The sequence below is a fragment of the Trachinotus anak genome, unplaced genomic scaffold (genome assembly GCF_046630095.1).
Source record: "Trachinotus anak isolate AG129_WGS33_773 ecotype Australia unplaced genomic scaffold, CSIRO_AGI_Tana_v1 ptg000028l, whole genome shotgun sequence".
NCBI classification, from domain to species: Eukaryota; Metazoa; Chordata; class Actinopteri; order Carangiformes; family Carangidae; genus Trachinotus; species Trachinotus anak.
In genome coordinates this window covers 22,134,496-22,149,930 of record NW_027273879.1, presented here as the reverse complement: position 1 = coordinate 22,149,930, position 15,435 = coordinate 22,134,496, and the positions used below count along the sequence as shown (strand labels likewise).

General features: G+C 42.9%; 1 protein-coding gene across 23 annotated transcripts in view; it reads right to left on the bottom strand.

Annotated features, from left to right (window-relative positions):
• Nucleotides 1-1,033: 1,033 nt before the first annotated feature.
• Nucleotides 1,034-15,435, bottom strand: part of nrg1 (neuregulin 1) — a 39,447-nt gene continuing 25,045 nt past the window's right edge. For 22 of the 23 annotated variants that reach the window (XM_071466968.1, XM_071466985.1, XM_071466979.1 and 19 more), the window contains 3 exons: nucleotides 13,244-13,397; nucleotides 13,025-13,146; nucleotides 1,034-3,354 (listed from right to left, as the gene is read on the bottom strand). In XM_071466968.1, coding sequence (XP_071323069.1) covers nucleotides 2,748-3,354; nucleotides 13,025-13,146; nucleotides 13,244-13,397 — 883 coding nt within the window. In that variant the 3' untranslated portion in view covers nucleotides 1,034-2,747. Of the gene's footprint in view, nucleotides 3,355-7,527; nucleotides 7,727-13,024; nucleotides 13,147-13,243; nucleotides 13,398-15,435 lie in introns of all 23 variants that reach the window. The other variant, XM_071466991.1, reaches the window with a different exon arrangement.

The following is a 15,435-nucleotide window of genomic DNA, read 5'->3' as shown; positions in this document are numbered from 1 at the left end:
TCTGACTCTCTGAGAAAGTCTCATTCTCACCTTTTTGTCTGCTACAGAAAGGCAAAACAAGATCATAGTGATGGTTAGAGTGGGGTATGACTGTCTTTGGCACTCAGAACCCTATGACGTTTTCAAGGAAAGAGGACCCAAATCACCATCTTTTCATAAACCTAACCAAGACATGACCTTTATTATAGTAACCATGGCGACGCAGGTAGGAGCATTGCTCTCTGTACAGTCTGCGTGTTTATTATTGTAACCATGAAAACCAAGGTCTGGTACACCACCATAGGGGCGCTATTTCAGGAGACACTGCTGTGGGTTGGATCAGAGAGACTGGTAGGATCCAGACTAACATATTCTTCCTGCTGAGACCAGGTTTCAGTAAGACAGAGTAGATCAATAGATCCATATGATGATCAGTTATCAGGGATTTACATTAACGTTCAAACTATAAACTTCAAAATGCAGAATATCGAATAAAAAATCTCTGGGGTTGTGTTGAGTGTTGGTAACAATACAGAGCCAGCTTTTACTGACTGAACCTTTCCCTTCACCAGCAGGAGACCAGATTATCTGTAGTGTTGTAGTCCAGTGATGAATAAAACATTAGGATCTCTAGCATCTGCTCATCAGATGCAGGTAATCAGCTGATTCATTATTCACTCATAAACATCAGTCCAGATGTTAAAGTTCAGCTTTGTGCTTCTGAGAGAACACAATCAGCGCACAGGTGACCAGGTAAAAAGGGGCGGAGCATGCACCTTCCAAACTGTGGTGTCAGGGGGCGTTAAAGGCAGCCATTGATTGTTAACTGGAGGATTAAGATGGTGAATATAATCTAAGACAGAGTAGATCAATAGATCTATATGATGATCAGTTATCAGGGATTTACTATAATAACAACAGGCTAAAACAATAGTCCATCTAACATCTATCATATATGATATGATATATATGATAGATGTTAAACTGATAAAGTGTTTATCATTTCAGCTGCAGGATGGCAGATGAGAACATTCTGACACTGTGAGTCACAAAGCACAGAACTGATTTAATGTTTAATAAGAAACAACAGTGCTAAAGGTTTTCATGGTGTATTTACATCAATTGAAGACACTCCTAGACCTAAAAGCAATGCATTGTGGGTAATGTTACGCATACAAGTGACAAAATATGACACTTCAAAGTTGTTATTGTCTATTTAGCACTAATACCCATGTGGAATAGATGGCTACATATAGCTAATATTTTCAGTCATGTTTGTTAAAATATAAATGTGTATAATATATGCTTTCATAGTAATTGATGCTTGTAATTAGCAGGAATTACCAAATAAATAAGAAATAATCTTAGTGTAAATATAAAGAAGTATGGCCACCATTAAAACACTGTTCATGGGGCAGCAGGTCTTCGTCATCATATGCTGATTCTACATACTTACATAAGAAATTATGGCTGATTACAGGGCCCAGTGATGGTTATTTACTCTTCATAGATCTGTTTATTCTGGAGTCTAGAGGAGGTGACAGTCTTTGGCAGGTTTTCATAAACTCTGTTTGTGTTAGTAGACAAGTTTGTTTTTTACAATCACACACACAATCAGACGGGACATGTGAACACAAGCAGTGGTGAATGAAAAAATAAGTGCAGTGACAGTTTCCAATTAGGAAAAAAATAAATGTCTGTACAGATATATGGACCAATTAAAGCAGGTTACTATCAGGTCCATATTTAGCAGTTTCTTTAATCCTAGAATGCACGAGTCAGGAGCACATGTCGTCTTTACATAGGGCAAAATGAACCAATGATTCAGTCTTTAGTTCAGCACACACTCTGTAGATACTCTGAATTTAAAGATGCACTCAGTAACACATTAGTGATGTTCTGGTGAGGGAACAGAGAACTGCTGGTCTTCTTGTCAGTAGTGGCACCACTTGAACTGAGTCAGTGTGTGGACACCTGCCAGCACAGAAGGAAAGGAAACTTTACTCTCTAAAAGACACTTTCAAGCATTATGGGAAATGTAAGCCGCAGCATTGAGCTTGACCCATAAACCACTGCAGGTCCACATTAACATTCAAACTATAAACTTCAAAATGCAGAATATCGAATAAAAAATCACTGGGGTTGTGTTGAGTGTTGGTAACAATACAGAGCCAGCTTTTACTGACTGAACCTTTCCCTTCACCAGCAGGAGACCAGATTATCTGTAGTGTTGTAGTCCAGTGATGAATAAAACATTAGGATCTCTAGCATCTGCTCATCAGATGCAGGTAATCAGCTGATTCATTATTCACTCATAAACATCAGTCCAGATGTTAAAGTTCAGCTTTGTGTTTCTGAGAGAACACAATCAGCGCACAGGTGACCAGGTAAAAAGGGGCGGAGCATGCACCTTCCAAACTGGGGGTGTTAAAGGCAGCCAGCGAGTTATTTTTGATTGTTAACTGGAGGATTAAGATGGTGAATATATGGCCCAGTATGCACTGTTGCAGTTCCTTTAAGCATACCAAGCAGAAAGGCACCGTTGATATTTCTCTGCTACCGCTGCTACATACCAGTGTATGGCACTTTTCCTACAAGACATGAACACATTTGTATATTTTTTATAAAACTCTTTATTCACTACGTCACTAAAATAAAAGTTTCATTTTTCATTTCAGTCTTTACACAGCAAATCATGTATCGAAAATAAAGGTTTAATCATGATTATTTCTTCTCCTCCTCAGCATAAAGGATTCTCAGCATTTCTTTTACCTAACAGCAACTGGGCGTTGTTGGGTGGAGGTGGATGACTTGACTTGCATGTCATTGTGTGATGCTGCTGGGTTAGTCCTGCTGCTGTCCACAACCCCGAGCATCAGGGCTGCAGTGTTGTGTGTGGAGAGGCAGAGCCCCTCTGTCTCACCACTGGACTCCACGCATTGCAGCACGTGACCGTTGGTGACTGCTGCTGTCTTGGTGCTGCAGTCACTGATGTTGTTGTTTGTGTGAATTTCCTGCTCAGGTGATGCTGAGAACTTGTGGCTGGCAGCTGTGTTGTCATGGTCACCTGTGTAGCTAACATCCTCCATAGTAAACAGTGGGCTGGGTGGTAAGCTGTGAGCTATATGACCATAGTTGTAGTGAGCGGAGGTCCTCTTCGGTTCATCCCGGCTCGAGGACTTGTGTGGCTGACGCCTGTTTGACAACAGCAGAGGGCGCTCCTCCTCCCCAGAGGGGCTTAAAGCCACTGAGGGGACAGAGATGGCCAGGCTGGACAGCGGGGCTGACATCTCTGAGGGAGGGGACCCTGGAGTCGCAGGAGAGGTCTGGGACACTGGAGACAGCTGGGTCGGGGTTGTCATTGCAGATACAAACCTGCAACAGAAAGATTAATTCACAATGTTTATGTACCACAAGTGAAATAAAAAGGGTATTGTTCATATTCTGACTCTGACCCACAACAGGTTCAAATAGAATGAAGCAGCAGAAATTTAAAGGTCTCGAGACAGTACGTCATCTGCCCACTCTCTAACCTGATTATCCTGCTGAAGGTCAAGAGGACTATGATGGTGAACTTCTACACCTCCATCATTGAGTCCATCCTCACCTCCTCCATCACCATCTGGTACGCTGCTGCCACGGAGAAGGACAATAACAGACTGCAGTGTATCATCCACTCTGCTGAGAAGGTGATTGGCTGCAATCTTCCGTCCCTCCAGGACCTGTAAGCCTCAAGGACTCTGAGGCGTGCAGGGAAGATTGTAGCTGACTCCTCCCACCCTGGTCACAAACTCTTTGAGACACTCCCCTCTGGCAGGAGGCTGCGGTCCTTCAGGACCAAAACCTCTCGCCACAAAAATAGCTTCTTCCCATCTGCTATTAGCCTCATCAACAAGGCTAGAGAGCCCCACTGTTGCTGATCAATTGCACCAATCACCAGAAAAAATTCCTTGTATGTGAAAACATACTTGGCAATAAAACTGATTCTGATTCTGATTCTGATTCTGATAGAGGCCTCATGCTCCACTGTCATCAGAAACCCTCATCACAGTCTCCTCTTAATTAACCCTTTGATGCACAGCTATAAATCCAGCTGGACCTGCAGGTCTGGACTGTGGGAGAAAACCAGAGCTCCCACAGGGGGATCTACACAGAGGTAGACCAGAGGACTAACCACTGAGTCATCATGTCACCTACAGTATGGATGAATTCATCATACCGCCCCCCAAGCAATCCATAGTGATCTTAATGTTGGCGCCGCTGATGCTGACCAGATCAAATATAACACAATATAGTTCCTTTCACCTCTGCTCATTTTAGAAAGCCCAGAGCCAGGAAACATGCTCTTCATTTAGATTATCAAATGGACAATGAATCATTTGTCTCTGGTTGCTAAAGTTAGTGTTAGCAGCATGGCTACCTATCAGCCTGATGCTGATCTCAGTGCTGGGATAAAGACTGAGTAACAACACCTGGTTGTGTTAATAAGGAGGCAAGTTTTGTTACTTATGGATCCAGCAGAGAAAAGGCCAGCTAAATTTAGGCTTGGAGCTCTCTCCATAGTCAAACTGGCCATCGGGACTGAAGGGACAAATCCCAGTGGGCTGCTGCTGCTTTTGGGCCATAGAAACATCCCTGCAGTTTTTTTTGGCTCTCTCTATCTATAGTCCCAGCAGAGAAGTCCAGGGCTGAATTTTCATGTTTCTGTCTGAGGTTCACTCTTGTTTTACTTTGGGTTGTGTCACTCTGACAATAGAGCCCTTTTTCTTTTAGAGTTTCCACACTTACTCTGGTTGTTCCACCCTCTGTCATTTCCACTACCTGTGGAAAACTACCAATAGCTTCCAGGGAAAACAAAAGCACTATCTCCTTCCTTTCTCTGCAGATTGTATACCCAGTGACAGAATTGAAAGTGAGGCTGATAAGAAACAAATCTAAACACTGATGCACAGCTGTTACATTGTGCAGTCAATATTTACTTCATGATGATAACAGAGTAAAACTTCTGTACTGACACTTTAAATATACAGTCCTCTGATTCTGTTATAGCAGCCAAATCAACCTAAACCCCTAAATGTCCTCTAAACATCAACACAACAACCAGGTTGTGATGGGACAGTCACATTACATCTCCATCCTACCAACACACTCTGTTTAGCTGACTAATGTTAGCTGGTTTCTAACTTGAACCTTAAGTTACAGTTGAGCTAACTAATGTTAGCTAGTTTCTAATGTTAGCCTTCAGTTACAGTTTAGCTTTACCCTGGCAGGTTTTATTGGTGTATCTATTGCATACGTATCATGTTTTTCTCCTGCATTGTACTGGTTTAAATGGAAGTTACCTTTATGCTTTTGTTCTGCTGTCATGTTTCTGAGTGTGTAGCATCATTAGCGCTCACTGACAAGCAGACACGCCATTCAGACACACCCTTGGAGCTAACCATCAGCGAGGACACGGTGTGAGATCATTACACTTCAGTTCTAGAGATTTATGGAAGAGTTTCTTTCTGTCCTGCGTCTTTGACCAGGGAGAAAAAGCCTTCCTCTGCACTGTCTCAGTCAGTCATTCAGTGGAGCTGAGGATGTCTGATACCTGTCTGCCACAAGACATGGGTCATCCCACTCAGTGGCTGTTCACTGGCACTATATATGAAGAAGTATGTGAGGTGGTGGGGTGTGCTTCACCAGACAGCCTCACAGCTCCACCAGCTGCACTGCCTCACTGTCTGTGTTGGACAGACATGTAAGGGTGGAGGACATGTCTCTGGCTATGTCATTGTCTCACTCCTCCACCTCTCCAGTCAGATTTCAGGGAAATTACCTCAAGGTACCACATCAGCTTCTGAGTATTCTGACAGACAGAAACATGAAGCTGCTGTCATGCTGACAAAGACAGCTGTGTTTTATTCTGACAGACTGAAACACATGTTAATGAGATGAACTGTATCCTGAATTCAGCTGCATTAACACAGTGTAGGTGGTACCGCAGAGGGCAGGAGACAGGAGGTTTAATGGCCTGACATCCACTGATGTCTATTAATGTGATATTTTCACATGAGGCCCAAATCCCCAGCTGTGTCTAAACCACTGTTGTTTGCACCAATCAGCATCCTCTGTGGGTGGAGCTTCTGGTAGCTACAGGGAGGCAACTGTTTTGGTTTTCATTAGAAAGACTTTTATTCACAAAGTTTCCCCTCAAAGACAAGAATGGTCCATGACACACTAACTAGCTTTCAAAGCTCCTCAGACTGCTGTGTTTCCTCTTACTACATTATATGATTGACAGATGGTTCATCCAATCACCTGCAAGTATTTTTTTAAAGTACCTGCCCTTTTCCTAACGAAGCCTTCCCAGGTGACTCTCAGCTCAGGTGTCCAACTGAGAAACAGGTATCATGACTGAGCTACAACCAAGACGCTGATCATGTCTTCACATGATGATGAACAAAGACACTGAAAGGTGAACTTATGAGTAAAGTTAGTGTAATGATCTGCTCTGGATGGACTCTTTATGTTTGGACCTTTGGGTTTTCCTGTTTTATTTTGAAATTACCGCCCTTTACTGTCTGTTGGCTGTTGTTTTACTTCCTGTCTTTGTGTTGTTGTAGTGATGGTCTGCCCCGCCCTGTGTTCCACATGTGTTCAGTTAACCTCACTTCCCTTGTGTATTTAGGTCTCTGTCTCTGTCAGTTTGTCTGTTTTTCCCTTGTGGATTTTGCCCTGTGTCTGTTGCCCCTGTATCTGTTGCCCTTGTGTCTGTTGTTACTGTTGTGTTTTCTGGTGTTACCAGTGATTTTCAGTTTAACCTCTGCTAAGTGTCCTCTGTGCAAACCTTGTGCTTTGGTTTTTCAGACTTTGATTTATTTCTGAATTGAATAAGATTTTGTGTTTAATAAGTGACTGAACTTTACCAGCCCAATTTTCTGCTCTGGGTCCTGAAACCACAGTCCAACAACGAGAGACTCGTGTACAGGAGTGTGGTGTGAGGTAGAGGGACTGACACCACATGTGCATGACACCACATGTGCATGATATATTGACCTAATGACAGAAAGACTTCAGTCATAGAGGAGCAGCACTGGAGGATGTTTGCTGCACTCACCATCAGTCATTCATATGATCACACCCTGAGACTGAGGAGCTGCTGTATTGTCTGATTTGACCTCATGTTGGTGGTTAGGTGGTGAAACTGGGGTGATGATCAGTGTTTGGTCTGATTGTCTTGTTAAGAATGATCGTGGATGAATCCTGTTGTTCACTGTCACTGAGACACTGAGTCTGTGGAGAGCAGGTTCTGCTGGGTGTAGCCTTCACTCACTCTTCATAATGTTCAGACCTCAGTGTAGTGTATCCTTTAGGTGAACAGTACAGGCTGCTGTGAGTCAGGAGACAGTGGTATCATGAATAATTACTGTTTTGAGGATCAGCTGTTATGGCTGATTTAGTAATTGTGTTGTTTAGTCTGTTAAATGCTGTGTGTATTTGTTGTGGTGTTTGTCCTTCTTGTTGTTCTCTCTATGTGATGAAGAGTTAAAATCAGTCAGTTACCTTCATTTAAGACAAGTTGCTGTCGGAGGTGAGTGTGTCTTGGCACATCTTTGAACGAGCACTTAAGTCTCTGGTGCCACCAGTAGCGTTCAGGCGACCCCGGCCGCCCTGTGGGGCAATGTGGCTCTTCTCCGCCAATGACATCACCGAGACAGACTCAGTGTCTGACACAACACTGTTGCTCCAGTCATTACTCCAGCTGCAGAGACAGGGAGGGGGTCGTTTACACGGGGAAGGTTGCAGACAGGCCTCTAGACCTTTACCACATAAATATCTGTGGGTTCAGTTTGCGCACCTGAGTCCATCTGATGCAGCAGGTTTTACATATATTAATGTATCTGTATGTGAAGCCAATGAGGACTGAGCATAATGTAAGAAAGTGGACCCAACAAAAATGTTTGATCCCCTTGTTTTCATTTGTTCTCATCCTCATCACTGTGGTCCTTAAATCCTCTAGTGAGGGAGGCACAGACCCAGGACCAGTCTGTCTCCAGCTTTGCTTTGTCAGAGCTAAGATCCACAGTTTGCCCCCCTCCCCTGAGGCCAACTGGTGGTTTCATGTGATCTCTTCATGTAGTCCAGCTGATGGATGTGATAAGCGCTATTGCTCTGGCTACGTGACATTCCTCCCTCTAACTGTACCACTGATGTCTGCCTGTCAGGTTACAAATGAGTGGCAGAATAAATAAATCTTGCTGATAAATATTATGTGTGAGGAGAGTTTAAACACAGTACAAATTTACTGCAAACTTCCATCCTGTCCAAACCTCCCACATGTGCCTGTGGTGCTCTTTGATATGAGGTGGTATCAGAAAGAATAGAAAGAGTGAACACACATTATAGGTGTATGACAGTCATGGCCAATCACATTCAGGACGTTCATCCCCTTTACACACCTTTTAGAGTCAGAGGAAACTTATTAGAGAGGACCTGCAGAATTTAAATACAGTAGCTCAACTGGTAGATTATGTCTCTGTTTATTGTCAATTAACTTTCCTGTTGATGATCCTATGAAATCATGTCTTCTGTGTGTAACAGTGTGTAATTCTATTTGTCAACACAATGATCCACTTAATAATCATCTGCTCTTAAATCCACCACATTGCCGTATTGAAAATGAAAGTAGAATTAAAATGTGGTCCAGTATTTAGCGTCATGAGAGGTGTGCCCGTCTCCTCACTGGACCAGGTTCACACTAACATTAAATATGAATTCAGAGTTGTCCTCGGGGCACCACTCTGTCCAGGAAGCCATTATTGATACAATCTCAAAATATACATCAATTCTTAACTCTGATTAATAATTAACTATAACCAAAACGATCATAACAATAGTTAGTATAAGCAAAAATCATCCTGTGCAACATTAAATAGAGCAGCAGGTATAAAGGCATTTATTTAACAGATATCAAATGCAAAAACACACAGTGTCTGAGAAAACTTGTTCACTTCTGGCTAACTGTAAGTTAAATTGAACTTGTTCACTCCTGAATAACTTTAATCTAAATTAAACTTGCTCACTCCCAACTAACTTTAAGTTAACCCTATAATGCCAAATGCATCAAGTTTGATACAAGCATTTCTGAGACCTATTGCATCACCTTATGGTAAAAACTTCACTCAAAACCCTCTTGTATTCAATCTGATACTTGTCTTCCAACCCCTGGTGGATACCTTTATCACTACAACAATTCAAACACAGTACATGGGACAATCCAAGTTAGCCATCTTCAGATAGTTCCCAACTCACTGGATCAAGGTAAAGAAAATTGCCATTTTTACAATTTTTCAGTGACATTTTCTTTGAAATTTTTAGTAATATTCTAACATGAACACTTAATCTGTTGAAGCAAGTTATAATTACATAATTTTAGTATGTAGTAAAATTGTGTATAAAATTTGGAAAAACCTATATGCAAATAATTTTTTGTAATTTTTTTTTTTTCAAATTTTGTGAAAGGGCCAAATAAAGGTTCCAGATTCAAGAAATCAGAATTTTCTGTCCATTATTTCTAGGGTCAGGCATTACAGGGTTAAATTAAACTTGTTCCCTCCCGACTAACTTTAAGCTAAATTGAACTTGCTTCTTCCAAACAAATTTTAAGTTAAATTGAACTTGCTCCCTCCCAACTAACTTAAAGCTAAATTAAACTTGTTCCCTCCCGACTAACTTTAAGTTAAATTAAACTTACTCACTCTTGACTAACCTTAAGCTAAATTAAACTTGTTCACTCCTGACTAACTTTAAAGAGGCACTCATGTCCCTGCCGTTGAGAAAGAGTGCAGTGCTGCAGTCTGCTGTGGAAAGACCTACAGAGAAAAGCAGTGCTAACAACAGCTGGAGTTCAGCCAGACAGAAGAGAGGGGCACAGCTGGTTTTGTTGACCTGGTTACACCTTGGGTCCCATGTCACACATTGACCAATACTGGCTGGTTGTTTGGTCCCTGGGTGGGTGGACCGAGGTCAACAGCCCTCTCTGACCACTATGGGCAGTTTGTGGATAAAGGCGACATGAAGGCCACCCCTCATCATGATGACTGTTCTGTGTGGATGGGTCCAGCTGACGTCTAAGGCACCTTTAACATCTGCCTGAGCCAGGTTAATGGTCCCTCAATGTCAAAGCCACCACCATCACACCGGTGCTGAAGAAGTTGCCAGTGTTGTGCCTCAAGCTGGGTCTGAACATGCAGGGGCATTGTACCTGTGGGGACCACAGGTACAATGCTGTTGCAGAGCACCAGAACAATACTCTGCCACTTTTATCTCCAAGTGAGAAACACAAAATTTAAAGTTCATTTAATTTGGATTAAATTCGTGTACATTTTTAGGGCCTTGATGATTGGATCATCATTTAAGTGTCTGTCATACAACAGACCAAATAAAACAAACTGAAGGGTCAAAGTTGACATATTGACATTTAAGGTCAACTCATGTAGTGACTAACACGTAAGAAAACATTCCACCAACAACAAACAAGTAGCCGGTAGCAGAGTGAATTAAATAATTTTTAGCTTGGAGAGTTTTTGCTGCTGGAAATGAAAACTAGCTTAGCTATGTCTTCATAGCCTAGCCTGTTAGTTTAGCAATGTTTTCATAGCCTAACCTGTTGTGTTGAGCAAATGAAGCCACATTGGAAACATCCAGGAAAAGGAAGGAGGAAAAGCTGCAGGGCAGCAGAGGTCAAGCTAAACTAACAAGTTAATAAATGATTCATTCAAACACAAACTACTTGTGTTCATTCACCTGCTGCTGATTACAACCTACCACATCATGGTGTCATCTGATGTCACTGATTCCAACCTACTGCTTCATGTAGTCATCTGACATCAGTGATTACAACCTACTATGTCATGGTGTTGTCTGACGTCACTGAGCTGATTACAACCTAAAACATCATGGTGTTGTCTGACGTCACTGATTACAACCGACTATATAATGGTGTTGTCTCACTGAGCTGATATTTGTCTGATGCTGCATCATATTCTCAACATGATCAAACTGGTCATAGAGTCAGTCTGACATCTGCACACATGTATCAGTACATCTCTGGTGAGGAACTGATCAGGACTTCTCTCCCATCCATCCAGAACCAGAGACCTGTCAGATCCATCCACTCTTCTTACAGACTGTCCAGGACCACCAGCCTCTCTAAGAGCTTTAACCACAGCCCATTAGACTCTTCAACTCACTTTAAAACATACACACACTCACAGCCATCTATATATATATATGTCTGTTTTTATGCATATTGAATCAGGAGAAATGTGATTTTGTTGTGCTGTGCTCTTCCTGTTACTTTAACAGAGGATGATCAACAATGATGTACAACCTGTGATTAATGTAAAGTTATTGATGTTCTGATTGGTCCAGGTATTTTAAAAACTACTCAGCCTATCAGCTATAAATCACTGTGCTTCATTAAAACACTGAAGGTGGGGTTTTGTGATGACAGCAGTAAGTGACCAATGAGATAAGGGGGAACCACACAGGGTGTCTGAATCCTGTCCACAACACATTCACACTGACATCATCTCTGTTTGGATAATACAACAAAATACTGTTGGACTCTGTGGAGATGAAAAAAAACATATGTTCTTAATTCTGAGCTGCCTATCTGTAAAACATCTGAAGTGCTTCAGCAATTTTGATGTAGGCCTAAAGTGCAGGAGTAGGAGTTGCAATCGCCAATAGGAAATCTCACTCACTCACTCACTCACTCACTCACTCACTCACTCACTCACTCACTCACTCACAAACAGTTGTGTATGTAGTGCAGCTGGGAAGCCAGGTGGCTGGTGACTGTGTAGCCCTAAGACCAGGCTCACTCCACAGTGTTGAAAATGTTATTATTATATTGTTAAATTTATTAAATTAAAGTGGTAGAAATGTACATTATGTTTGACCGGGTGCACATTATCACCAGTTTGTTCCCTCTGGTCTGTATCTCCCTGCCTCTGCTGAATTATTGGAGACTAAATTTACCCTACCCCCACCATAATAATGGCATCAGTGAGGGTTGATTACATATGTGAGCCCAGGACCAGAAACCACGTGCAGCTAACTCTCAATGAATGACGGGCACACACAGAGGGACAGTAAACCCACATCACCAGTGCTGCTGATGTCCAGTGCAACTATGGAACAGTCTATAGTGCAAACATCAATAATAGTATGTTAATAGTATGTTCTGAAGAGGTTACGTGCAACATGATATTAATGCATGGCTCAATCTGTTTTATAAGTGCTGAGCTGAGGTGAGAAAACAGCCTGGGACAGTTATTCAGTTGTGGCCTGTTAATGAGCAACACAACATACTACATCATTCCTTCTTCCAGTTCACCCACCTTAAAGAGGCTGTTTGAAAGATCAATACCAGTACCTCTAGACCATACTCCCTCTTTGTCTCAAAAACTGAGCTCACAGAAATCTGTCACAGCACTATCTCTGCCCCAGCTGACACAAGACAGTATATTCAACAGTAACAGTATATTGTCCATGTCATGTAATCAGCTCCTCCAGTACAAAGTCCCACATCCAACACATTACTGCTGTGTGTTAGCTAGAGCTTAATGAATGTGAGCTGTGTCTACATGTCTGTGTGTAGATATAGTCTTCATAATCTTTATTTTGGTGTAAACTCTGAATCGTTACTATGTTAAAATGGAAAGACTGAAGCATCTGTACTGACAGTCTGATGGTGTAGGATTCTCTGATCTCACCACTGAGAGTCAGAGACAAACTGTGATCTAAGTTTGAAGAAGCCAGAGTCATGTACAGAGAGTGAGTAAATAATCTGACTCAGATAAGGTGAGGCCAATTCTGAACTCCACTCACCACCAGATTCCTCTGTCCTGACCAGTGGCAGCAGGAATCACTACAAAGTTAAACTGCACCAAAAATGTTTAGGACAGCTGATGCTGACCTTCCAATGAGCCAAACCAGCTTCAAACCAACTTCAAACCAAACTGAGAAAATAACTGTAACTTTACTTCTTTACCTTTGGCTGGAGATATGTGTGAGTGTTGTGGCTTCATGCGCAGATAAGGCATATTTGCTTGTGGAGAAGGTGGTTTCAGTCTCCTTCTCAGCTGCATGCTGCAGGGTCATCCCATTACATTGCTATAAAAAAGCAGAAAACAGATTGACAGGCGACATGAATGTAGAGACTCAACATGGTGTGATGCCTTTTATTTGATACCAACAACTAACAGCATACATTGATGAGCTGCAAATCTTGAAGAGGCAAGTTAGAAATCTGACGTCCTCTGGCTGAGCTTGCCAGGTTGGGGCCAACACCAGTTTTGGTATTGTGGTTCCTCTTATTCCTCAGGCTCTGCCTCAGACGGTCATGGAGCTTCTTCCTCTGCTTCCTGTTTGTGAAGAAACAAACTAGAGTGTGAGGCAGCCACAACTGGAAAGCATATCTGAGGGGATAGTCCCAAACGTACCAAAAGGGAAACATTTACCCCATATTTCATCTAATGTTATAATGACTGACTGCAGTAATCATAATTAATATTTTTTTACTTAATGACATGAGTGGAAAATAAACTGTGTGATATAGTAATTGTGTCCAATAGCACCACCAATCCCTAAACTTTGGTTTGGTTGTATATCTGCTCGATGTTATGCAGATAATGTCTTTCTTTACATTAAATATCAGAGCCTGGATGTGTCTCAGTCCTCTGCAGCTGTGTCACCGCAGTCCAGCATCTGAAATGTCACATTGGGCATCACCTGGATTCCATCTCAAAACTGGGTTCTACAAACCTCTGGGACATTTTTCATACCCAGTAAAACTTTGACAAACAAATTAGTTTAGTTACGCTTGTCTTCACTGGGGCTCTGGCACAATTACAATTAAAGTTCTGCTGGGCAGTTACTAATTAAAAACAAGCATCAACCTCTGCAGCTGAAACATGAGGCCAACACTGAGGTGAAAACCTGCAGTTCCTCTAATGACCACTAGAGTCTGGCTCCAACAGTGAGTCAGTCCTGATATAGACTCCCATGTTAAAATGTCCAACTTTACAGCGGAAATAAACATGTTTACAGCCTGGTACAAAATTGTTTTGGTCTCTAGAGCTAATTTCCTCCTTCATAACAATTGTACGGGCTGAATTTTATAGAACTCACCTGTTAACATTTTATTAAGGACTAAAGTTATGGAGAATTGAGGGCATGGCCGCGTTGAGTGACAGGTGAGTCTTGGCTCCACAAACGCCCCTCCTCTTTGCCAATATATGGATTAGCTGAGAGTTAGGGGCGGAGTCAGGCACTGCCAAGATGGCAATAGTAGGGTAGCTCACTCTGAGCTTCAAAACCGCTCCTCAGAAACCTGTGGGTGACATCACAAAGGCTACATCCACCTTCATTTACAGTCTATGAGAAGACTTAGCAGTCATGTAACCCCTCCCTTCCGAGAATTGCCACCTTAACATGGCGGAGGGGTTTGTGTGTACTGGTGACCCTCAGGACCCTTAGGGTCTCCTAGGGCAAATTGTACCCAGGTGAGGGGCCAGACTAAGAGTGATTCACATAACCCTGAATGAAGAGGCCATGGGAGAGGGAAACCGGGGCCCCCCTCCTGGAGCCAGACCTGGGAGCGGAGCTCACTGGTAGGCATCTGGTGGCCGGGCCTTGACCCATGGGGCCTGGTCAGGCTCAGCCCAAAAAAACTACATGGAGCCACCGCCCTGTGATCCCACCACCCGCAGAAACAGAATTCGGGGTTGGGTGCAATGTAGCCCGGGTAGCAGATGAAGGCGGGGAAGACTTGGGGATGCTCACCCCCCTATTAAAGTCTGATCATGGGAACATGAAATGTCACCTCTCTGGTGGGGAAGAAGCCTGAGCTGGTGCAGGGGGTGGAGCGGTACCAAGCAGATGTAGTTGGGCTCACCTCTATGCATAGCAGGGGCTCCAGAACCAAACTCCTGGAGAGGGGCTGGACGCTCTCAGGTGTGAAGATATTCACAAGCCCCCAGTGGAGCACCGCGATGTTGGAGTTCTCCCTGACGGACAAGAGTGTCACCTCTCTGCAACTTAGAGTTGCAGAGGGGAAGGCTCTGACTGTTGTGTGTGCCTATGCACCACACAGCAGCTCAGAGTATCAGGCCTTCTTGGAGTCTCTGTGTGGTGTCCTGGAAAGGGTTCCGCCTGGGGACTCTACAGTTCTGCTGGGGAACTTCAACACCCATGTGCGCAACAATAAAACCTGGAGGGGCATGATTGGAAGGAACGGCCTCCCTGATCTGAAACCGAGCTGTGCTTTGTTATTGGACTTCCGTGCTAGTCATAGTTTGGCCATAAAATACACCATGCTCCAAAATAAAGTAGCTCATAAGTGTATTTGGTATCAGAGCACCTTAGACCAAAGATCAATGACCAACTTTGTGGTTGTATCAT